This window comes from Agelaius phoeniceus, chromosome 4 (genome assembly GCF_051311805.1).
Source record: "Agelaius phoeniceus isolate bAgePho1 chromosome 4, bAgePho1.hap1, whole genome shotgun sequence".
Classification (NCBI taxonomy): Eukaryota; Metazoa; Chordata; class Aves; order Passeriformes; family Icteridae; genus Agelaius; species Agelaius phoeniceus.
This window is the reverse complement of record NC_135268.1, coordinates 14,858,142-14,884,451: the sequence shown is the minus strand read 5'-3', so window position 1 is coordinate 14,884,451 and position 26,310 is coordinate 14,858,142. Positions and strand designations below refer to the sequence as shown.

The window sequence follows — 26,310 nt, the reverse complement described above, 5'->3', positions numbered from 1 at the left end:
GCAGCTACACCCTACAGGCTTACTTCAGCTTGCCACTAATTCCAGCCATGACAAGCCTTTGTCCACTTCCCACAAAAAATTCAAAGGTTGCTCTTTAAAACTAAGTTTGCAAAAAGCCTAAGCGGCATCCACATGCAGCACGAAGAGAACACAGGCCTCAAGAACACAGGCAGGTTCCCTCGGGTGACCACATCCCCTGTGTGAGCAATGGAGGGGCTCACGGTATCGACCCAGTTCTTAAGGTTAAGCTTTACCAGCATTCAGATACCCTTCTAAAATTATTTGGAAACCCATTTAAGCTGGGAAGCACGATTTCAATTTTAACCAAAGCCTGTTCTTTTCCCTTACCCATCCCAACACAGCCTGAAGCAATGGTGGCACAGAGTACTTCTTCATATGGAAGAGCTCTGAAGGTTCACACTCTGTCACAAATCTGTTGGTTTCACTGTTGTATTCCACAGGGCAGACAAAATACTGATGTTGAGCCAAAAAATAGGAAAACTGAAAAGAAAAACAAGAAGTCCTGAATTAGGCATTTGTTATTACACTCAAAACCCCCACAGTAAATGGCTTTATCACCACAAGCTCAGGGTAATAAAAATCTTTCTAATAAGAGACAGAGAATGGAGAAAAATCAGCCTGCCTTAGCTAGAGAGTGCCTCAACAAGGCAGACGTTCCATGAGCTTAGTGATGACTTCCCAAATTAGTTTCCTTTTTCTATCTCAGATTTCTATCTATCTGTATTATAAAATACCTTCTGTATTATAAAATCCAAAAATGTCATCCACTCATAATTTTTTGCAGTTCACTTGTCCATTAAAACTTGAATATCTCCTCCACTAAGTTTGGCTATTATGAGTTCTGCTGACCTTGGTGAAAAATTACTTATCACAACAGTTATTTATGATGGTATTATCATCTGTGCATATCATTAGAGTAAATTGCTTTCCAGGGGAAATATCATTATAAAGCATGTAACACAGAAGGTCTACTTCACAAAGCATAAATAATGCTACTGATAAACTTCAATTTCTAAATAGGGATGCAGCTAATAGACACAATTATTCCAGATACTGTAACAGAAATGGCAGAAAATGGTCAATATGATCTCTTCAGTAGAGGTTAAAACCTTGCCTACCCTTTCCAGCTAGTTATGAATTGCAGAATTCTCTAGGCAAAAAAACACCCTAACCCTGAGGCTTTCAGGAGTTTGAGATAAAATTAGTTATAAATTTGGATATTTCAAGTAAAAATATGAAGACTGATTCTATATAAAGAAATTCCCATGTGCCTGGAAATGTTCAAGACCAGGTTAGATGGGCTCTGAGCAATCTAGGGCAGTGGAAGTCTTCCTGTCCACGGCAGGGGGATTGTAAAGAGATGATCTTAAAGGTCCCTTCCAAACAGGAAACACCACCATTCTTTGGTTCTGTGAGTGTCATGCGCTTACTTACAATAAATCCAAATACAACAGTGGAAAAGAAGCCTCCAATGAACCCCTCCCAGGTCTTCTTGGGAGACAGCTAGGCACAAAAGATATAGTGTTAGTCCATCAGTTAAATCATTGCACCCCTTTTTACTGTATTTATTGATCTTGTTTGTGAAAATTAAAAATTACTTATATTATACTCCTACTTTGTTTTTCAAAGGTTTGTGTGAAATACTGAATGCCAGCAGCTGCAGCCACTGAATCTGATAAACAGAAGAGTATGGCCCTCACCCATTCCAGGCAAAGTGTGGAAAAGCCAACCAACCAAATTTGTCTGGTGCCAGTGGCCAATTTGAGGGAAGGGAGAGCTCCCATCCCATCTGTGGCTGCTGTCTGAAGGCTGCTGCTGACCCAGGTTAAGCAGCTGAACTCCCTTCATGCAGAAGACTGGGAGACCTGCACAAGCACACCTCAGCTGTGTTGGAGACCCACTGCAGGGGATGCTCCTCAGGAGACACCAGCTCTCTGCACACAGACTGGATAACCAATACAGCAAATAACTAGAGAGACCAGTGTGTGACAAGCTGTTACCAAATTCTATCACATTTTCAATTTAAGAGCATTTTAGTATAAGAACCAACTAAATTCCCAAAAGTTAACATGGCAACCTCATGGAAATAATTAATGGCTTTCTGTAGGGTCTTGCATATTCTACCAGATTAGGAAGATTAATGCTTGAGCCCTTCTCAGTCAACAAGAGGAGCAGGTATATATGACCTAGTGCCTTATTTCAAAAAAGTTACTGTGCAGTAAGTATGCAGCCAAACATGCATCTGAAATCCAAAAATAATGCAATAGGCTCAACTGCATTATCCTGTAATGCCAATATCACATTCACATTAATCATATTCAAAATTTCAGGAACAGGATAGTCAGTTTGGGCTTTTTTAGCAAAGCTGTGAATCATGTAGTACAGTGTAAAGTATTTTTTTCCATTAACATGTTTTTGAACAAGTAACAAAATTGCTATAAATTGTAAAAGCTCGTTAGCAAGGAAATGCCTAAGCACCTACCTTAATTAATGGAGTTCTGCCAAAGAAGAACCCAAAAATATAAGCGGTAATGTCATTGCAGATAACACTTGAAATTGGAACCAGAAACCTAGAGAAAGACATTAAAAGTTTCACAGAGAAAAACTGCCTGAACCTAAACACTGGACAAAAACTGAAAGAGCCAAATTTCTTTCTGGGAAATTTTTCTGCAGTATTTAGAAGGAATTATGTTTCATAATGTGTTTGCCTTTTTCCCCATGAGCACCACACTTAGCTATACTGGTTTTAGTCTTCAGCCAAACTACATCATAACAGATTCATGTTAGTTCAAGTTAAAGTGTTATTTTGATGCATGAGCTTAAAACATGAACAGGCTGGGTTTTTCCTATGAGGCTTAAAGACTGGTACCACAGGTAAGAAGCAATCAACATGTTAATGTTTTTGTAACATCAAAACAAGCCAATTGTACAAAAAGTTTAAATGACAGCTAAATTAAGAAAATATCTAGTTTTCCTTTATTTTTTCCCTTCTTATCAGTTTGGAGCAGCTTTTAAAATGTTCTTTGCATGCAGACTGCATCTGAAGTTGTTATTCAAGCCTATTAAGCTCTCTTTTCTTTCCCCCTCCTTTTCAAAGCAGGGATGTATTAATAAGCTAAAAGTCAGATTTTTTGATCTCCTGCTGAATTGTCTAGCAAGAGTGGCAATAAGAAATAGTAGGCTAGCAAAGCAACTAGGTTCAGCTTTTGACATGTGAACATAATCACTATGAAAAGTATTTGTAAATAGAAACTTTGTCAAAGGCTTTGAGCTTTCTTTCTAACTGTAAGTATGGCTTGTCTGCAATAATCTCCCCAGATGTACATATATCAGGAAGAGAACATACAGCATTATGTCCTTGGAAGAACACAAACCATCTTCCACATGCTTCTTCTTTCTTTCTCAACTTGAAATTTACCCTGTCCCTGAAGAAGAGAGGAGGAGGAAAACACACCCGCTCTCTGAGGAGTGGCTTTACATAATCAAGTTTAACTGCATTGCCAAAATTTAATGTATTACTGAAAATGAGGCACAAATGTTGCCCAATCATAACCAAGATTAAAACTCTTAAAGTATTTTAAGTACTCTGAATTTATTTGAACAGGACAGGCTGCAAGGAACATAGCCAGATTGGGGATTTCAAATTAAATGGTCCAACTTCAATAGCTCTGAGCAACTCGAAGCTCCAAAGTAATTGCAAAAGAATTGCTGGATATTCATTTGTTCAGCAAAATGCTGTGGAAACGATCTGACCTAGCATGCAATCAATCCTATTCCCTGCAAGTAAATGAAGTGATTGTTCAAAACTATCAGATTTGTGTCAGTCAATCTAGATAAAGAGGTTTCTGCTTCCTCTCCTGTATGCTTTACCCCCACTCCCAATTAGACATTAATGCTCCTATCATTCGTCCAGCTTAACTGTTCCCACAATTATTCCCTAACCAGATCTATGCAAAAGAACCAACCTTCCGATGCAATAGAGGTACAAATCAGTTTGTTACTGTCCCCTTACCAGATCATGCCTTCAAAGAGATTTTGGATGACAAGATGAGATTGAGTTACAGTGATCAGCAAAGTGACATGAGTCCATGCGAACTGTTAACAATGCAACAACACAACAGTTAGTGAAAACACCGACCCATAGGCCTCCATAAATCCTGGCACATCAGCTACAGGAGCTACTGAGGAGCTCCTCAGGAAGACCAGTTCTAGTGATAATGCAAGAGATGAGTGCATACAGTATATCACAAGTGAGCTGGCTTTCTTAAGCAAGTTCTAAAACTTCAGCAGGCCTCTTCATCACTTACCTCCACCCAGAATTTTTTAACATGCAGTTTTAACACCTGATTTAATAAGACATACACCTCCAGCATGAAAGCAGCAGAGAAGTTTAAGCAATGTGATATTCTGTATATACATATAACAGACATGTTAGAACTGTAACAATAAAATGGCAATGAACTACTCATGAAAGAGTACTGTTACACAGATGTGGATGTCTCTCATAACTTATGAAACATGAAAATTCTCAGGATTAGCAAAAATGAAGTGTTTGTTTTTAAGGGCATGGTCATTTAAACAATCATTCAGTTCAGTACTACTGTATGCACTTGGTGTTTAATCTGTAGAGCCAGTGTACAATAAAGTGGTTTCCAAACAGATCCTGCAATGGATTTTATTTTCCAAACGCTTTTAAATCAAGAACTGGTAGTTTTCTCATGATACACCAAACTTAGGCACTCTAAATGTCTGGGCCGTTTACACTCAAAATGTCCTACTTCTTTAATTCTCTTATCACGTGTTTACCTATGGCAGCCAGACTCTACTTCCAGATAAGACAACTCAAGAAGCCTTAAACGGTGGAGTGGGGAGGCTAGAAGAAATGACAAAAGGTTTCTGAAAGGATTACCTGCTGGTTAATTAACACAGCTCTGCAGCAGAGTTTTTAGCATTTGTACGGTGACATTGGAACACCACCTAAACCCAAATGCCTACTAGAATCATGGAGCAGTTTGGTTGGAAAGGTCCTTAAAGATCACATAGCTCCAATTCCCTCACTACAGGCAGGGACACCTTCCACTAGACCAGGTTGCTCAAGGCCCCATCCAACCTGGCTTTGGACACTTCCAGGGATGGGATAGACTCTCCTTTTCTTCCTAAACACAGTGTTGCCACACAGTAGATATATGGCTTCACTTTGTTTTGTTGCAGTTCCTGGGTAGTCACATTTTAATGTTTTCTGGGCAGACACCAAGTCACGTGACTGACACTACACATTTTCACCTTCTTTCCAGAAGACGAAAAAGGAAAAACTAATGGCCAGTGAATATATTTAGGTTGTGCCAATCTAAAGATGAGGAGGTTTGGGGTTTTTTTGCAGATTAGAAGAGAAAAACTAGAAAAGCTGCATCTCACTGTCAGGTAAACTCTCTTACAAACAGGGTATATTATTTTGAGTAAAAGATCTTTTTACATGTTATTATAAGACTCAGTTAAGCCCTGGTCTAGAATTGGAAATCCTCAGTGGTAAAGTGCTACCTAAAGCAGTGCAGAAACAGAAGGGTTAACTGCATTGCCAGAGCTTTAGGAAATATTTAAATTGTGCAATGCCCTGATTGCTCAAGTTCTTTCAAGACAGGAGCTGTACTGCACTGTTGTTTCACTGTGATTTCTAATCATTCCTACAGAGAAGTGGGAGGTAGGGTGTTGTCAGTGGGGTGTTTTGGGTGTTTGCTTTGGTTTTAACCTGTAATGTTACAGAATTAGTTTTCAACATATAAGATACACATAAGAAAAAGGTTCATGCTGTTGCTTAGCTACTATGCTGATTATTAGGTGGACAAATATGAGAGATGAGAATGCTGGTTTCTTTTAATTCATCAATGATCTATTGAGACACTGCAGAGCAAAAGACCAGAACAGCTGTGAAATGTCATGGAATAAATACTTCACACGGGCATTGAGATCAAGACCCTTCATGGTACTTTAGAGGGGCCTCTAGAAAGCAACACTTGAATCACAATAATCACTTTCCACACAATGCTGAACTGTTTGGCTTCAGACCTGGCAGGGAGATGCATCCCCCTTCTCCAGGAAGCTCTTTCATATCAGCCTATCACTAAGGGAAACATATTGTGTTGGACTTGCACAAGGCCTCACCAAGGACAGCTTGTACAGACTGAGAGGCCACATCCTGGGATATAATAATAATCATCACCATTTGGAAGGTGAACAGATACAGTCCAGCATGGCTTGATTCCATGTAACTCTCAATTTAAGCACATTTTCCACGCCACTCTTCCGAACTATTTTATGAGCATACGGACATGACTGTTTCTACTGGCATTTGGAATGTGAATGAGCACAGCAAAGTGCGTAATACACACCATGTAAAACTGCAGACGATAATGTTTCTTCACTAAACTCAAAACAAACATGCAGAATCCTGTAAAACAAAGCAAGTGCAGTTTATACCATCTTACATTTAATGACATTGAACTGTGATATACCAGTAATTCTCTTCCTTTGAAGTAGTTTTTAATCCCTCTGCTGCTAGAAGTGTTGGCTTATATTCAGTTAAAATTACATATAGAGTTATTCTCATACAAGACTGTGATTTAGTTGACATAGATTTAGCTAACATCAGTAAAGAACATCCATAGTAAACCATCAGTAAAGAACAACCCTCTAGGCACACACAAGGTCCTATGGTGGACATCAATTTTTAGCAAAGGAGATCATCACTTTTAAAAACCACTCGAACGCCAGGTCAACAAACTAGTTTTGAATACTCAACGGAAGTAAATGAAAGGAAAAGACCAGCTTGCCCCTTTCCCCCAAACAGGCACATGACTGCAGGCTATGCAAGTGTGAAGCACAGGTGTTGGAGAATTCAGCTGACCAAAAAGAATTTTCTGGGTGGCTAATTGAGCGCTTCTTCTCTCCTATGGTAACTTCCTGCACCAACAGGGGCCCAGAGGCGCTCAAAAGACCCTGAACCCCGGGGATTGCCCCTAAGTGACCTCACAATCCCAACACCAGGGGGCTCTGCTATGTGCTGCCTCCTCCTTTTGCTCACGCTTGGCTTGTCTCATGTCTCCCCTCACCAGCTCACAAGGCTTTATTTAAGTTAGTTTCCCCAAGCCAAAGCCAGCTGAAAAAGGTCAAGTCCTGCAAAGCCGGTTTCAAGTTTGTGATCTAAGCACTGAGCAGAATTTTTATTTGGTTTAAGGAAAAAAATCCAACAATAGAAAAACTGACAGACCATCACAAAGATCAGATTTCTCAGTACACTTTAGAAATATTTGTAGCATAGCAGGCCCTTGTCCCTTAAACCAATCTGAGTCTTCAGATGATTTAATTTTATGCTAAACTGCATTGCTGAAAAAATGTATTTACGTGTTCACAAAGCAATACCCCAAAAAAGTACCAACTTATGTCTCTTCTTCCTAGAAAAAAGGCTTTTTAAAAGTTTTTATTTGGACAGAGAGGAAATTTTTCCATGAGGAAAGTATCTGAATATGTTGCAGGCAAAATTAAGACTCAGGCATTTTGACTCATCAGTTTAAAAATATATTAGTAAATCCTATTACTGAAGACCTAGGAGAACACTTGCACAGTAAAGAATCAACCCAGCACAGCAATTAGACATACAAGTCATCTCTAAAGCCTGCCAAAATAGCATCAGGTCTTCTGCAATCAAAATTAATGCTTGCCAACCTATTTTGAGCACTATTATCTCAACTGTCTCAAGATCATCCCCTTGTTTAGGCTTTCTTCTTTTCAGTGAATGCAAAATTTGTACTCATCTTCTCACAGGAAAAATATAACTGCAAACACCTCATTTCCTCAAGCATTATGAGGAAAAAGAAACAGGAAGGGCATAATGATGGGGAATAATTAATATTTTAAAATTAAATGAGCAAATGCAGCACAAAGTTCTTTCATTTTTGTGATTTCCTGCACTTACCTGTTAAATAGAGGGCAAAAGATATAAATCTGTGGTAACGAATGAGGAATTGCAGCTGTTCTCTTCTTTGCACAAATGTAGCAAAGTAATCAGCTACAGTCTCTCCATAAAAGAAGTAGTTCACACAGAGCAAAAAGTACCTGCAATATGCAACATCTAACGGTTATTTTAATAAGACAATATATATTAAATGCAATTATTAAAAACAAAACAAACAAACAAGGATTTATTTACAACAAGTTAAAAAAGATAAGTAACAAAATGCCAACTGAATTGTCCAAGTTCACAGGGGGAACACAACTACAAAATTCTGTATTAGAGACAGATGTCAATTTTTATGTCTGCACATGACCCACAAAGCTGTCATTCCACCACAACAGGTGAGGAAGAAGATGATTTAAGTATCACATCCTGGCTTATTGATGTTCTGGCTTGCTACTTACCAGCTGAGGGATCTAAACCATGGTAAATCATACGAGTGGTAGACTCTGTAACCAATAGTAATGATTTCATGATAACACTTCACTTGAATGCTTAAGACCTAAAATAAGAGAAATAAAAAACTTTGTAAAAACTTTGCTGCAGTTGTTTCTTACAGGCAGTAAGGAGCACTGCAGCCTGCATTAAGGGAAGACATTATTCTGAAGTCAAATTCCAGTCAGAAAACAGCTTCAAATCAGATCCAAGGAAAAACTAAGCTCCACTTAAAACTTTAAAAAATCTCAAACCACTGTACATGAAGGAAAAAAACCCCACATTGGGCTAGCTTCAAGAACATACTTGTGAAACATGAGAAGGCTCCTGACCTTTCTGCATTAAAACAGTTTGATAGCAGCAGGTCAGAAATGTGTCCTGTAAAGCAAACTCTCCTATTTCTTTTGGCTAAGTTTTATCCTTACATTTAATTCTAGAGATATTTTCTGGGCCCAATGGAAAAAAGTAGCTGTGAAACACAGGACACCTAGGTCTTTCACTTGCAAGGATCTCATTAAGGGTTATTAGCCTTTATGATTAGAGGCAAAGCTCATCTAACCCAGGTCTGAATGTCACGCCCTCCCAGGTCTTCATTTGTTTTGCTGACCTCACTGCTTCCCTGCATTGCCGGCCTCAGTCGGGCAGTGTGTCCTGTCATGCCTTTGGGCTTCAAAGGACTCTGCCACGTCCGTCCAACCTGCAGACTCTGAGTGGATCAGCAGAGGTATGGAATTACCAAACTCAGTGCCCGGGTGATGCCGTGCAGGGGCGGGAGCACCAGTCTGCCCGCGCAGGCGGCAGCGCCAGCGCTCAGGCCTTCGAGCAGCCCTCGCGGCCGGCGCATTCCATCTTGCTCAACGCCTGAACGCGGATTCAGAGCCTTACACCACCTCAGCAAGGTAATTTTGGGGCTCCCCTACCTTATTCTCTTTCTTCTGCTCAGCCAAACTTACAAAAGTTAAATGCTATAGGCAAGAACAACATCACAGGATTGCACTTTACAGTGGAAGAGGGCACCAGGGTCCAAGCCACAGAAGCCTGTTACCAAGTAGCCAGCAAATGCAGAGCATACATTCCAGCTCTTTAGAGCAGTCTCAGGTCTTGTCCTCCAAACCTCACTGGATTACTCCTCCTACAAGTCTCTGGGCATTTTCAGTCCCAGTATTGAGATTTGGTTTTAACATGACAACTGTTATTTAAATACAAGCTATTTTATTCCAGTCAAATTAAATAATTCATGAACAAGGCTGGGTTTTCCCTCCATTCTCCTTTTTATGTAGTCTCAAATATCAACTTCATTACCAGCTCGTTAAAATAGAAGACAGACTTTTTGCTTTATGGCACAAAAGAGGAACTCTATTACAATTCTCTACTAACTATGATTACTTTTTGGTTCATGTCTTGACTGCTTGCTCATGATTGCAATCTCACAGTATACCATGAATACACAAAATCACCCAGCAAATTAATTAGTTCCTTTTTGTTCATAATTATAATTCTCAAATCTAGCTGACTACTAAAGGATTGATTGTGGGGGGGGAAAAAATCTTTTTACAGCAACCTGCACTTTAAAAGGGCCTTTTTTTTGTTTCTTCATACACTAAAAAGAAAATCCTCCATGAATGAGACAATGAATAGTAGTTTGTTATGTCATTCATCTGAAAACAGGAAATATTAACCAAACTAATTCAGGTGTAGAAACTGCAATGCAGACCATAATGCTGGTGAAACAGCATTCCAGTCTCTCAAGACACTAGATTTTATGACCTTTGGAAGAAGGGGCAGGTGACTCAGAATGACTACAAGGGTGATGTGAGGTTATGCAGGAAGAAAAGTAGAAGGGCCAAAGCCCAATGAGAATTTAATCTGCCTACTGCCATAAAAGACAATAAAAACTACCTCTATAAAGACATCAAAAGCAAAAGTAGGGCTAAGGAGAAGCTCCATCCTTTGTTGGATGCAGGAGGAAACACAGTGACAAAGAACAAGCAGAGGTTCTTGGCCTCTTTAGCGGTAAGACCAGTTGTTGAGCTGGTTACCCTGTCCCCTGAGCTGGGAGACAGGGGTTGGTCTCTTCTCCTAGGTAACAAGTGAAAGAAAATGCCTCAGTTTAGATGGGAGCAGAGGTTTAGATTGGATATCAACAAAAATTTCTTCATCCAAAGGGTGGTCAAGCATTGCAAGATGCTGTCCAGGGCAGTGGTTGAGTCACCATCCCTGCAGATATTTAAAGGATGTGTAGATGGGGGACTTGGGAACACAAGGTAGTGGTGGACTTGGCAATGCTGGGTTAACAGTTCAACTCAATTATTTTAAAGGTATTTTCCAACCTTTAGGAATTGTATTTAGGAATACAATTCTAAAATTGCCTCATAGGAGGCAAGAAAAAAGTTTAAAAATTTTGATACCTGAACAAACTTAGAGTCAAAAATCGAAGCAGTTACCTAGAAGAATCAATTTCAGCATATTAAAAGCTAAATTCCTGTCTGTACCTTTCTAAGACTGGGAAAGATAGTTAAACCATCATTCCATAAAAATATCAGCAATTAAAATGGTGCAAAGAAGCAGTAAAGGCTGACCTGCTATATAGCATGTATGAAGATTATTATAACTTTTTTTATTGTTATCCTCATCAGTATTTCACTTCATGACCTAAAAATGCACTTTGTACCTCAGAAAGGAATCTAGCTCCAACTTACAGATAAATGCAAGGCCACAATGAAGCCTCAGAGAAATATGGAATTAAATGAGCATGTCAGAGGAAAGCCTTTCATGCCAGTTGCAGACAGGAGGCCAGGGCTGCCTGCTCTCCTTAGCCTCAAAATGCACCTGTCTCTTAATTTTTTGGTTTAAGATTTTTTCTGTTGTTAGTGGATCTGGAGTTTTCCCTGAATTGGTTTTGGTCTGATTTTTATTTGTTTGCTTTTTCAAACAACTTCAACATGCAACAGCAGGTGATACAAACTAGTCAATGAAATGGATGATAGTAGTTAAGCAAGGCAACAGTAATTCAACTTCTTGGAGCTACTTTAATTCCTAAAAAAAGAAAAAAAAATTACAGTATCTAATAAGTCCTTTATCTGTAAGGTCCAGTTTTTAATCCCTCAAGTGTTTTTCAGAAGTATTTACATTAACAGAAATGAAAGACAATTGCTCTGAATTGTCCATGCAGTTTCCTTTCAGCTCAGGGATGATGAATGAAGAGATCAAATAACTCTTGCACAGAAGAATGCATTTAAATAAACTTACCAGAAGCATCAGCATAAATGATCCCAGATATATAATCAGAAAAAAACCAGAAATCATAGCTAGGGAGAGAATTCCACGAATCCACCAATTTTTCCACCTATTAAAAAAAAAAGGCAGCAAGCAGTTATAAATGAAAATGAATTCCACTTCCTCTGCTAACTAAAGATTAAACTGTATTAGAAATAGTGGGAAAAGCAGAAGTTTTTGTGTTTAATCAATGCATAGCAATAAACACAGGATCAAGCAACTATCCTACTGAAGAGGATGCACAGTGACAGAAATTAAAGTTGGACACCTTTCTTCTACCTGCGTGCTGCCTCAACCCTGCCAAATGTCATTTGCAGTGAATTGGTACAACCCCATATTGAAGCTGCTGTGAAAATACATCAGGACTCTCAAAAAGCATCACATCAGCTGCAAGACTGATGAGAGCCCAGCCATGCAAAGGCTGGCATATGAAAGGAAGGCTGCCAGACAAAAAGCAAATGATTCTTTGAGGAGTAACAGACATAGAACAGAACCTCTGAACAAAACCTCCTTTCTACAACAAAGTAGCTCTTTTGCCAGGTAGAGGGTTATCTATTGGAAGCAGTTCTATGCTCCTGTGAGCACTGGAACCAGGACAGGAGAATATGTGGCAGTTGGGGTTGATGGGTCAAACTAGCTGTACTCTTTGACCTTGTAGATCTTGGCAGCTGCTAGGGGCTACCTAAGGAAAACAGAATAAAAATTTATGTTACTACAGAGTCATAGAATCATTTGAGCCGGAAAAACATTTAAGATCATCGAGTCCAACTGTTAGCCTAGCACTGCCAAGTCCACCACTAAATCATGTCCCTGACTGCCACATCTACACATCTTTTAAATACCTCCAGGGATGGTGATTGCACCAGATCCCCAGGCAGCTTGTTCCAATGCTTGACCTTTTTCCTAAATTAAACCTCTCCAAACTCCAAAGCTCTTTCCTAAATTAAATTTTTGAAACATCCAACCTAAATGTCCTTTGGCACAATTTGAGGCCATTTCCTCTAAAAGTCCACTGAAGCAACTAACCACAAGCTACTGCTAAACACAAAGCCCCCTACTATAGCCTGAAGACATTCTTCCTAATGTTTTGCTTTGCATCAGTCTTGTGTTTCACTGCTTCACCAGGAGATACACCTGGTTCAGTGTTAGTTTTGAATCAGACTCCAGTTCCAATGTAAACGTCAATAATTTGATTTTCTAGAATGTGAATCATTGACAGGTTAATGGTAGCTACAGCTACTAATTAGATTTGCCTTAAGTATCAGAATAGAGGCAGAAGAGGCTTTATCACAACATGTTTGATGCTGCTCTATGATGTGGGATACACAGCAGCAGCTTGGCCCTGGTGGCATGTCCATAGTGAGCAAGATTCCTCCAGAAGAATTCAGCTTCCTTTATGAGTAATGTTAAAATACCACGTTACCTTGGGGGTGTTGGCAAGCACAGCACTGGAAAGACAACTTCAGTAAGACAAGAAGCCCCAGAATTTAGGAAGCCACCTGGCAAGTTTATTGTACCCCAACTCTCTGCTAGAAAGTTATAGACACCATTACTTTCAAAGGTCAAATACAAGGAGCATCCACATTTCTGAAAGTAACATGCAGTCCAACCATGCTGCACATGATGAACAATGACTCTGCTGGGATTGCTGGCTACTGAAATGGCAGGTAATTTCAACTTCAGCATTCATAAAGCACCAAGAAGCTAATTTTACAGTCAGAGCACCCTTTGTACACTTTGGTGCAAACACTCAAAGAATTTCAAGCCCATGAAACAGGAAAGATTTCAGCTGCACCTCTTAGTTGCAGGCTTTGAGGTATCACCATGCCCTTTGGAACAAGTCTGATTTGGAGACCTAAGACTTCAACATTTAACACAATGACAGAACTCTGAAACAGACAGTCCTTGCAGTGTGATGGTAATAGAGATTATCACATTCTGCTCACAGTTGCTGCAGTTTAGAAACAGGCTTTTTAAAACCTGAAGCATTACATCTGCTTATAGCTCATGGACATAACAGAAATGGACAACAGATTAGAAAATAAGCAAGTAAAAAAATTCATTTCACAGTGCTATTGGAGATATCTGCTGGGGACCAGTTTTATTACAAGGATTTGGAAGGTTTTAATTATAGTCTGGATTAGAGATCCTTCTTCTGACTCTTGCAAGACCTAAGTTGCTTCTAAAATATACACTGTATATTGCTTAATTTGTTATATTGAGCATAACATATATGTGACACCCATATTCATTTTAGTAGGTAGTTTTTTACATCTATCATGTAAATGCTCTTCTGTTGCGTTGGTGAAAAAACGCAACTTGCTTGCCCCAAAAGCATTTGACTGATCAGGTGCTGTAAAGGGACTGCATAAAAATTATACAAGGAACTTTATCCAACAGCCTACAGGAATATGCACATCCACACAACTATCTGTCTATCTGTACACATACACATCCCCTCACATTTGTTGGCCATCAAGATCCTGGGAACATGGAGGTAGAAACTTAAGTTTGAAAAGAAACAGCAAGAAAAAAAAAATATTGCTTTAAAAAGTATGGATATATCAGTTATGATGTATTTAACTGTACAGCAAATTATTTAGAAGTGGAAATATCACAAGAATCTAGCAAATCTTGAGAATTTACTCAAGAAACCTTATCTTGAGAATTTACACATCTTTTCATTCATAAACCAATCCACCTCTCAATCTTGGAGGTAGGATATCAGTTTATTACAACCTCCAGAAATAATCATTCTGTAATTCAAATTCTTTAGGCCATGTTATTGCAATGCTTAGACTCAGTAGATATTTATATAAATTGTGTTCATTTAGAAAAGCATGCAATGGGTAAGCACAGGTGTATGCAAAAAATAGTCTACTGAAGGGACTATCAAAGCATAAATAAGTCAATAATATCCAGCAACAATTTATCCTTGAAATTTTCACACCTACCATATAAAACTTAAAACTGCAGAACAATTTGTAAGACTTAAAACTGCAAGATAATCTGTATGACTTTTAGCCACCAGCTGTTAAATTTGAGATATCTTTCTTTCACTGTACCTGGCAGATAAGCCTGACAAAGCCCTCTTGAGGATTTCTGGAGTGCTGTCTGTTGGAGGAGGAACATCAGGAATATCTGAATCACTTCTAAGGTCCAACTCATGAAGTCTTTCTTCCAAATCCACTTCCTATCACAAAAAGAAAAATAAAACTATCAGAAAACTCAATATAAAATGAAAGATTATCAGATCTTTTGTCAGAAAACAGTATTCTGAGTCAAACATTAGTTTAGGGACTGATAATATCTGCATTACCTTCTAAAAGAAAACAATGGTATACCAGTGAAACTAGATGTTGTAGGAGACAAATGTATGCCAGTAAATGTTTATAGGAAGGCCTGTACTTGGATGTTGTGACATTACCTGCTGTACTCAAGAAACTTCCCATCCTAGGCATCACTTTTTCATGGATCTATGTTTCCAGAAATACTCCAGCTGACAGAATACTGGAGTTTGCCAGAAATCCTCAAGCCTTTAACACATTCCCTCATCTACATCTCAAACTACCCTTCTACGGAATAAGGGGAAGGTTAAATGTCACATTAAGAAGAAACAATAGGAAACTTAATGCATGAAAAAACTATACAATGAGAAGAGGTTGCTGGAAGTTTTATACATGGTACATTGAAAGCTCAGGCTTGAAAAGAACAATCCAAAACCAAACTGTGAAGTGACTGAGTGTCCCATGGACAGAGTATTACTCAAAATAATTTTGTGTATGACTGGAACACCATAATTCTTTCTTCAGTGCTTGCTGAGGACTGCTAGAGAAGACATCATTTAGACACACTGTGTGTCTAATCCAAATGCAAAACAGGTGCTACATATTTTGGTGTCAAATTGTTACCAACTCTCAGAGCACAATGTCAGGACTAATTTTCCCTCAGTTAAAGCCAACACAATGGGTGACTTCAGTCATTGTAAAGCTGCAAACACCACAGCTCCAGGGAGCTGGAAATCTGCACTCAGCCCTGGCACAGCAGAAAGCAATCTCTAGCTCAGTGTCTGGCTCTTTGGAGACCTGAACTTCCTCCTGACCTCCCTGACTCTCCTTACCTTCTTACAATCTCAAACAGCTTCCAGCCTGCCCTGGTGCCCCAAGTTCATCAGCTCTTAACAGTTCTGGGGACTGTTAAGTAACTGTGCTTTAAAACTTTCTTCTCCACTGCTATATGCTATTTCTCCATCTCCCTCTCTTTCCAACTTCCTCATCTCAGTTCTTTCTCCTTATTTCCATTCTCCTCTATTTCCATTAATTAGAAACTTCTGCTTTTCTTTCCTACTCTTCCATAACAATATTACTTTCTTCCCTTGTTCTGAGTATTTTTGTCACTTTTTCTAAGCCATCAGAGGTACATCCTCTCTTTCATCCCCACTACAAGACACCACAGAATTCAGGTGCTTACACCCCCAGTCATCCCACCCAAGCCTAGCATGGTAACTCTGTTTATAATCCATGGCCTTTTCCCTGCAGCTGCACTTCAGTGTAACCTCTGTCCAAGTGCCTGGCCTCTGCAAACAACACGAGGCAGAAAATAAAGTTTTACAAAGCTGGTTGCCCAAAGGCAAGGGCCCAGGCCACACCTCGGGTTTAGGCAGAGGGAGCCGTGGAGGGGCCAGGGGTCAGGAGCTGACCAGGGTGCTGCAGGCAGGCTCCAACCTCAGGCCCTCCCCAGGGACACTGACCAGAGGAAAATCACCATCCTTCCCATTCAGACAGTGCTTTCAGAACCCGAGACAGTGTGCTTGCACTACACACATGCACAAGGCAAGTGGGTAGGTATGTCCTCTCTTTTTTTAAGTTAGGCCTGGGTTTTTCTCATTCACTTGATGTACCACATATATGCCCTAGATGAAATCATCAACTTTACACCATTTACTTCTTTCAAAAAGGTGATCAATGCTTCCCCAGACCATGAAACCCCACAGCTGAATAATTAGGCAGACTCTGCCTATAATTAGTACAAGTAACAAGAGCAAATAAGCTCTGGTCCAGACAGTCTGTAGAACACCTGAAAAGGCACATAAATAAATAAAACATTACCACACACAACCCTGCTATTCAGAGATGTTTCTCACAGTGTTGTACCATAGCCTAAGAAATCACCTATAGATGCAATTGAGGGGATCACAGCTCTCTCCAAAAGCCATGTTTCAACTCCTGTGACCTGCTCTGGAGTGCAGCAAGCTGTCTGTACAGTCCTACAAGACACCACTCACCGCGCAGATGACGGGCATTAATCCTGGCCCTAAGACCATGACTTAGCGTCTTTAATATTAATCCCTGCTTGCAGATGGCAGAGATGTTCTCTCTTCTAAGTACTCAGAACTAAGAATATCCCCAAACTTTTTTATTCCACTTTGGTGTTGCAGAAAACAACTGTGTTTAAAAAAAAAAAACAAAACATTCTTAGTTTTGTCCCTCTGATCTTTAAACACACAATTATCACTCATAAGCACCTCATTATCAGCAATACTTTAAATTTGCTACTTCTAACATCTGAATTCACAAGTGCACAGCTTTCTTCAGAGTATTTAACCAGCTGGAAGAAGGGGCCTGTGTTTATCTGATGTGATTTTCAGCAGCTCATGAGAGTTTGGCTGGTGCAACCCACAAGCTGCTTAGAACTTGGTGCATTTTTTTTTTCCTTATATTACTAAAATAACCAAGGGGAATCAACACCTCAACTATCTTCGACTTCCCTGTGCAACATACCTCAAAAATTACTATGAATGCTTTATTTTCCAGTTAACTGCTATCACAGCCACAACAATTTCCTGAATGAGGCATTTAATTTGTAAACTCAGGAGCCAAAGAGGACATAGCTCACTAAAAGCTAGTTAATTGTCTTCTGCATCCTTAAGTGCTTAGAACCCCATCACTGGGGGATGAGACTTCCTTGCTAATAATTTTCTAAACTATTTTATGTGATTGATTACAAACCTTCCAGTTTATAGCCATGAATAACATCATTATGGAAGGAATCACTAAGTTAATCATTATAAAAGCACTCCAAAAAAAAAAAAAAAAAAAAAATCAAGAGCCTTACTACTGCAGCTTGACCTTGTAGAAGCAGTTCTGGAGTTCAGCACAAACCCAACCAGCCCTTCCTTCTCCTGCTCTTCAGATCTGAGATGTGGCCAAGCTTAGTACACAGTAGCATCAAGGACCTGTGAAGGTCCGTGGGAAATGCCGTGGGTTTCACACTGTGAGCAGGTACTTCAGAGGTTTACAAAGGTTAATTGAGACCAGCACAGGTTGTACTGTCCTAAGTGCCTAGGAAACCCTTCAACCCCACTCGAAATTAAGTGTTTTATCCAAGGTGTTTGGATTTTTTCCTAGAGTTTTCAAACTGCTGGTGACAGGACTGTTTATTCATATACAGAGAGTGTGCCACTCCTGCCTGCTTGATTCACACACAAAGTGTCTGTAAGGGGTAGACGGTTTAAGTTTAGTATTCTCAAAAGACAAGACTTTCATCCTTGTGCTAAATCTTCTCAACAAGAACACAAATACTTGGCCATACAAAGGGGGAAACTCAGCCAGTCAAGAGCTTGAGCCTCCATACCAGGAATTCAGAACATGTGACATCTTGCCATAAATTAGGCTTCCATGTGGATTTCTGCTTGCCCACTATTTTGCAACAGCTCATGAAATACAGCTGTGTGTCATGGAGAGAAATCCATCTTTCATCATCTAAAAGGCCACACATTTGAAGTGCTGCATTGTGCCACATGCCCTCCACTACAATTAATACGTGCCAAGCAAACCACGCACCAGAATTATTCTGGTTACAAAGGCACTTGCAATGTTCCTCTTGTATGGCATTTTCCCAGGACACCATAAGGAACTCCTAAGTAGATAGCAAATATGTTCTTCTTAGAGAATGTGACATCCCCAGGAAGAGCAACTAAAAAAATGAAGCCACTGTCCAACAATTTATGAGAAAAAGTTAATGAGCAAAAGTATTTAGTTATTGTCATTTTATAAGTTTAAGTATTACTTGAAGTATGTTTTCTTCTCCATCTTTGATCTTTCTGCAGTCTCTCTCACAAGTTCCATAGTAAAGTCAAGAGTTCAGTTAGAACACATTGTAGAGTGTTTAATTAGTTGCACTTTGATACCTGCCTCTGAAGCCAAGATAAAGTATCAGAAGATCCTGAATAATGAAACCTTTTTTTCCAAACTATTAAAGCCTGGCATATGCAGAAACACAGGCGAGAGACCTGCACATACTGAATCAGTAATTGGAAACTACAGACCCTTCGTTCTCTGCATTAGTACTAATTCACCACCATTTCCAAGAAAACAGATGCTTTGAAATAGTCTGCCTTGATTATTATTACCATGCATGTAGCAGAAAGCATAGAGGTTAGACTTCTCTGTGAAAATTAAACTGATACATTTTTGGGGTACTCCAAGAGATGAAATCCCAATGAAGTAACTAAATGATCCACAGCAGACAGACAGATCCACAATAGTCTATACTGCAGTTAGGAATTTCATTTATCTCCCAGCAGGTTTCTGAGGTTTTGGACATTAAAGATCCAAGTGCCAAACTGAGCTTCACAGGTCTGAACAACTTATCTGGCAATTGATTCCTTGGAAGGGCTATCCCATGGAACAGAAACAGCTTTTTCAATACCACAAGAGAAACAGCATTCAGTGATTCCAAGCTTCTTGTAGTTATAAATGATTAACAGCCAGCAATGCAATACAATCACAATACCCCCTCCCTGTCCTACTCTGACAACTCTGTACAGTACAAAGAAGAATAACTGTAGGATTTCTTCCAGGATATGCTAATTTTTTTGGAAGCATTTGAAAGCACTGTCCCTTGCTTTTTAGCAAAGAAAACAAACAATTGAAATTTTAAAAGAATCACGAACACATGAAGATCAGCATCTGAATGCCAAGTCATTCCTCTTTCTCCCAATGCTCACAGAGTATTTATGAAGGCACTTTGACCAGACACTCTTAGGAAAAGAGCAGCCAGGGCAAGGAGTGGGAAGTAAGAAAGTGACAACCAAAAAATCACTCCTGTATGCCACAGGACAATACAAAGAAAACAACAAACTTGTGAAATTGCAGGGCCCTACACAGCAAAGCCATGCTCACAGCAATTTTACAAAATGTCACCAGCTCAATAAGCTAGTGAGCAATTGGAGACACTAAGACTTGCAGAGCTTGGGAACTTCAGGAAGCTTTCACAAAGGATATATCATATTCCTTCATACAAAACCAAGGAATTTAACTTTCCTTTGAAACTACATCAATATAGAAATAGCTACCAGTTGTTTCAAATTAGTGACAAAAAGGCATGCAAATGAGGAAGAAAATCCCCAACAGCTTCACTTAAATTCAGTAGGAAATGAGCATCTGTGGACATAGTAAGTGTAACATGAAAAGTACCAAACAGCACATTGAAAATAGGGCTCAAAGTAGAACACAGAAAAACCTTCCAACGTATTTAGTTTCTGGAGTTTTTCAATAAACATAGAGGGCTTCTCTACTTAGACAAAAGAAGGTGCATGTTGCCTTTATATATATGGAAGGCTTGGTTTGGGCCAACAAGAGCAGAAGCAGAACAAAGCACGTACAATCCAAAGAAACAAGTTTTCTTCTTCATTACAAGTGATGAAGGGGGTGATGTTTCTGAGCTGCATTCTAGAAAGCAGTGCAAACCCACTGCATTGTGGCTATCTTGAGTAGTTATCAGCCAAAGAACCAGTTTGGAGTCCAAATACAGGATCACCACATGAAAAAGGTCATCTCAAAATAGCCAGAGGACAATAAAGGTATCCACTTGCTGTAAAGTCCAGGCAAGAGATAGAGCAGAGTGATAACCATCTAGGAAGATGTATAATGTGACACCTGTGAATCTTGATGACCAGATGCAACTCATCAAATCACCTACAGCAGACATTATGTGTGTGCTCATATTCAAAACAGAGTCCCAAACTGTGACCCACTGATTGAAAACTCAGTACAAAATACTGGTTTATCTCTGCAGTTACCAATGGCACTAAAGCCAACTTAATATGTAAAATCAATCCCTACTGTCACTTGTGAGCCACGACAAGGGTCACCAGTGCTGGGCACATTGCAGATGGGTTCAACAACTCCAGTGGGAACACAGAGGGTCCCACAAATAACCCATGAGAAAGTCTCCTGTGCAGTGGAAAAGGCTTTCCATATTTGTTGTTCAAGTGAACACAAATGTATGCACATTGAAATCTATCTCCTGTAACCAGCATCCTGGCTGCATACACAGCACCAGCCTCCTGTCTGCTCAACATCATCTGAAATGGGATGAAACACTAAGTTGTTGAGTAGCTGGAATAAAACCACAGTAGGCCTGTAAGTAAGAACAGCATTTCCTCTCCAAAAATCACACAGGTAAACCAAGATTAGAGGTACCCTTTGGAGGTCTGGGTAGCAGAGGCTTTGAATGGCAAGAATTCTTTGAAGGCAGCTCACTGCACACCCCAGAAATAAACTTACTCTGCAAAATAAAGCAAACCAGAGTATCTCCACAGAAAAAAACAGCTTTTGGAGCACACTGTGATGAGAAATCATGTTTAAATTCAATTCTCATCTACAGAGAAATAATGTGCACAGCTATAGTCTAAACACTCTCTTATGTGATCACAGCTCTCAATGTAGCACAGCACTACAAATTTGCAAATTCATTGGCTTTGAATTAAAGCAACCAAAGCATGGAATAAAAAGTCTTGAGTTTCACTTTCCAGTTCCTTGCCACAATGCCTTAAGGCAGACTACACACTCTGCAACATCAACATCCATGCAAGTTTAAGCAGTTACTGATTCAAGTAAAAACACACGCATTGCTACCTCAATTTAGCCATCAGAAAGCTTTTTTCTAAACTTGAATTCCAGTTACCCAAATGAGACCTTCTCTTTCATTTTATTCAGACAATTAGCAACTGTAATGTGGTGATGTGCCTAGCTTTTGTAGAGATAAGCCTTAACTCCACAGCAAACAAAAGAACAGCACTGTGGCTGTTTTGCCACTGTAATGAACCTGATGCATAGACTTAGTATTTCAAAAACCTCTTGCCTTAGCAGAAATGTCATACTGTAAGTCCTTTCCAGGCCAGAGGTGAATGCCTATCACTTAACAGGCCATAAAGCAGAAAGAGTTGCTGAGGAAATGCTGACACAGCCTTTAAATGGAGCAGATCACTGTTCTGAGTTAGCTCCAGTGCTACTGGACTGGCCCAACCACACTGAAGCGTGCTCTTGGCCTGGGCCGGTGTCCCAGTTTTCTCCGGGATAGAGTTAATTTTCTTCCTAGTAGCTGCTACAGTGCTGTGTTTTGGATTTAGCAGGAGAATGATGTTGATAACACACTGATGTGTTGGCTTCGCTGAGCACTGCCTAGCCCAAGTCAAGGACTTTTCTGTTTTCCATGCTCTGCCAGTGAGGAAGTGCACAAGAAGCCAGGAGGGGCCAAAACAGTTGACCTGACCTGGCCAAAGGCTCTCCTGGGGGGTATTGGCTGAGGAAGGCTGATTGCTGCCCGTTGTTGGGCAGGTGGTGAAGCAATTGTACTCTGCACCACTTGCACTTCCTTGGGTTTTATATACTTTTTTCTCATCTCCCTTTTCATTAATGCTACTATTTCATTTCAATTATTAAACTGTTCTTATCTCAACCAACTGGTTTTACCTTTTTCCCCCGACTCTCCTCCGCATCCCACCGGGCAGAGGGGAATGAGGGGTGTGAGGGAGCGGCCGGGTGGTGCTCAGCAGCGGCTGGGGTCACACCACGCCATCAGCTCCCTAGTCAAGAGGTGAGATACGACACGCAGCCACGGCGCTGAGCTTTCGCTGCGGGCCCGGAGAGAGCCTGGCCGCTCCCATTTCGGTCTCGCCACGGGGGAATGGCAATGGGGTAAAACACGCGTGGGCACACAAGCCCTAACTTGGCACCTGGCCCTCTCTCTCCTCCCGCCACCCGAGAGCGCGGTCGCGTTACAGCCTGGGAGGGACCGGGAGGGTCCCTGATGCCTGAAAGCAGCGGAGCCCCACGGGCGGCGCGGTCCGGGCCCCTGGCGGGAGGCAGCGCTGTCCCCCTGCCCCAAAAGCCGCCGCCGCCGCCGCCCCCGCGCGTTCTCACCTTGTCGCTACCCGCCTCCTCTTCCTCCTCCTCCTCCTCTTCCTCCTCCGGCTCTGTGGCTGCCCTCCGCCGCCGCCGCGCCGACATCGCGCCGCGGGAGCGCAGCGCCCACCCGGGGGGAGCGGGCGCAGGCGGGGCCGCGATCGGGACGGGGAGGGCGCGGAGGCCGCGCCGCGGAGCCCGCCCGCCGGCTCTCCTTCCTCCTCCTGCTCTTCGGAGCCCGGCGCTGTCCCCACCACCGGGGAGGCGGCGCTCCAGCTGCGGACGCCGCCGCAGCTCGGGGGCGCAGCCGAACCCGGCGCCCCGGGAGCGGAGAAGCGCCCGCGTCCCCGCGGCCGCGGCTGGGGCGGAGCGGGCGGGCGGCGTCGCTCACTCAGGTGCGCCCGGCGCTCCGCCCCCGCCGCCGGCACCGCCCCCGGGGCGGGCAATGAGCGGCCCAGCCCGCGGGGCTCCCGGCCCGGTGCGCGCCGTGCGCCCGTGGCCAGACGGCTGGGGCGGTGGGCACCCGCAAAGCGCCTAACCCAGGCGTGCAGCTCCAGGTTGTTCTCTCCTGGATGCCAGAATGGCCGCGGGACGCTGCGTGCCTGCAGCCCGCCGCTGGAATCCCCTGGGAGCCTGGGACAGCCATCTCCAGGCAGCCCCGCTGTCAACTTCGTATCAGAGTCCGCGCTGCAGCCCGCGCGGGTTTCTGCAGAGTGCTTTGGTTCCTTCTGGGATACTCATGCCCACCTGCTCTGTGTCCATTTATGGAGACAGGTGTGATGCTTGGCTCGTACCCGCCCCACCATGCCATGTGCCCTGCCAAGTGTGGTGCCACCAGCGTACACAGAAACGAAACACACCTGCCTAGGAGCTCACAGTGGAGAAAAGCGCTCTGCCAGGCCAGCTACACGCGCTGAATTCCCGCAGCACCCTGTATCCGTGCTTGTGCCACTCCACCGTTCTTGTATGGCCACTCTCGGCCTGGCCATGGCAACAGCTGGCTGCCTGGGAGCATTCCCATAAAGACATGCAGTCTAGATGTCACTTCCATGCCCACACCCCGGCTTACTGTGCCTCCAAACACAGGGCCAGCACCTCTTGTGAAGCAGTGTCAAGCCACTCCTGCAGTCATTTACATTATCCATATGGTGACTGGCTTCACCAACCTTAATTGGTTTTGTTTCATTTTTTTTAGCTTTATTACATAAACAAGATTATTATTATGTCCCTCCGAAAGTATGCTTGGTATGTTTTTAATGTAAACACCATGGTTCAGAACTGATGCTGTGGGTGGACATGGATTATGACATTAGTAAAACAATTCCAGTCTTTCTGCCAGGAAGTGGGGACACCCCAGTATTTCAAACAAACAGCCATTTATGTGAAAGATTTTACCTGTGCACTGCTGACAGTCTCAGGGGGTAGTATGTCTGCAACATCCCCCAAAAAACTGCAAAAATGTGCTAAGAGAAGGGCTGGTCCAACACAAAGCAAAGCAGAGACCCAAAGCTAGGCCAGACAGGCCACAGAAGCAGTTTCTGGCATTGTGTCCCTTGGTGAGATAATGTGAAAGGTGAAAGCAGCATCCCACTGCAGGTCAGTGATATGGCCATATGGCCAGGCCCCTCCAACACTTTACTCTTGCTAAGTATAATTTTCATGTATTTCTCCATAAGTGAAATATTACGGGGTAAATTGAGTTGGAAAATTTCAGCTCTCTTTGCTCAGAATATGAGAGGGTGGGAAACAGATCCCCAGCAGATCAGAAACCTAAACCATGCAATGTGAGCAGAGGGGACCCCGATGAGTGATGAGGCGTCCTTTCCATTCTCTCCTTTTTCAATATGTTTCCCCTATTGAGTTTTCCCTTGTGAGTGCTCCTCCAGCAAAGCTCTCAGAAGAAACCCGTTTCCATTACTTCAAGATGTGCATTTAGCCTGTTGGCCCTGCAAATGGGAGGAGCTGTCAGGGGGGAAAGCATAAACGTTTATTTTCTCTGTGCAGAGAGAATAAGAAGTGGTTGTCTGGTCCCCATCCCTTCACTGCCCATGGCTGCTGCAACACGTGGAGCAGACATCCGGGCTGTTTCCCCCAGCATGCAGCTCCCACACATTCCTCAGTAGCCTGCATTGGGGTGGACACCAACTGCCCTGTTTGCACCGTGGAGCAGCTGGGTCTAGCTCAAGAAGTACATGCCTTGTTACAGCCCTTCCTGGCAAACCTGAAGTGAAAAATATAGGGCTAGAATGACCAGATTTCTTTTGCCATGGGAAAAACCTTCCTGTGGTCAATGAGACAGAGTCTATCCTTCAATACCTGCATAAAGATCATTAGGCAGATCTTTACATCCCATCTAGGAGAAGAGTAAGAACCTCCATTTCTTCTACATCTGTGCTCCATCCTTAACCTAAACAGTGAAGGGAAAGATAATTTTTTTAGAAAAGCTGAGAGGAAAAAATATTTGTTTAGCAAATGATGTGTTGGAAAAAAGTAGCAATAATGTCAAAGAAGGAAAAGGTGAAGTACTCGATGCATATTAATGAGCAGAGGCAAGGCAAATTCAAGAAGATAAGTCAGTGTACAGCAAGCAATGAACAACTGGTGACAGTGGGGTGAGGCCTGAAGTCTTCTGGGCAGGGCCACTGGGAGAGAGAAAATTAAAAACAAGGACTAGGCCCCAGCGGGATCAGGCAGGAATCCAGCCCTGGCTTTGCTCCTCTCTCCCAGCCGGGTGTTCCTGTTCCTGTCATCCACCTTTTCACCCACAGAGTGCTCAGAAGTGCAAGAAGGGACAGCAAAAACAGTTGTATCACAGCAAAGCATTTCAAGCCTCTCCAGCTCAGAGGAAAGAGGCAAGGGGTTCCCAGAAGAGTTGTGGGGCAGGGGCTTATGGATGAAGCAGATCATGGGAGTGTGGTTGTCCTGCTTCTCAGCTGCAAGGCAGCACCTTGCAGCCATGGGAGCCTAGTACCTGGTTAAACTGGTCGGATGGGAATTTTCCAAATCAACACCCTGTTACTCAGGTTCCTTTGGGGCAAGTAACTACACTGGCTGGAATGTAACATCACTTCTCCAAATGTTGTGACTAGGCATGGTTTCACAATGTGTGGCAGAAACTTCCATGTGCTCCCAGGACAGAGGGATTAGCATGTCAGCCGACAACTCTCCTGATATTCAAATATTATCACCTCTCCTGGATGGATTTCAGTGTCTTGATGTGTGAGAACCTCAGAGTTTTCTGCTGCTCTGTGTTGCCTTGTATTCCCACATGAATTTAGTGGCTCAAAGCTGCCAGTAAACAACCCAAACGTCATCTACCGACTCAACATTATCTGCAGCACAGGGAAGCTTCTAACAAGCAAATCCTTGCACTTCCCCCCC

General features: G+C 42.0%; 1 protein-coding gene across 2 annotated transcripts in view; it reads right to left on the bottom strand.

Moving 5' to 3' along the window:
* CDS1 (CDP-diacylglycerol synthase 1) overlaps positions 1-23,349 on the bottom strand; it is a 29,459-nt gene extending 6,110 nt beyond the window's left edge. For both annotated transcript variants that reach the window (XR_013181991.1, XM_054633475.2), the window contains exons 1-10: positions 22,948-23,349; positions 14,806-14,933; positions 11,714-11,810; positions 8,434-8,531; positions 7,991-8,130; positions 6,408-6,466; positions 4,034-4,116; positions 2,504-2,591; positions 1,456-1,524; positions 349-501 (exon numbers count right to left, since the gene is read on the bottom strand). Coding sequence is in view for 1 of the 2 variants with exons in the window: in XM_054633475.2 (XP_054489450.1) it covers positions 349-501; positions 1,456-1,524; positions 2,504-2,591; positions 4,034-4,116; positions 6,408-6,466; positions 7,991-8,130; positions 8,434-8,531; positions 11,714-11,810; positions 14,806-14,933; positions 22,948-23,034 (1,002 nt within the window). In the remaining variant the exon portion in view is untranslated. The remainder of the gene's footprint in view (positions 1-348; positions 502-1,455; positions 1,525-2,503; positions 2,592-4,033; positions 4,117-6,407; positions 6,467-7,990; positions 8,131-8,433; positions 8,532-11,713; positions 11,811-14,805; positions 14,934-22,947) is intronic.
* Positions 23,350-26,310: the final 2,961 nt, after the last annotated feature.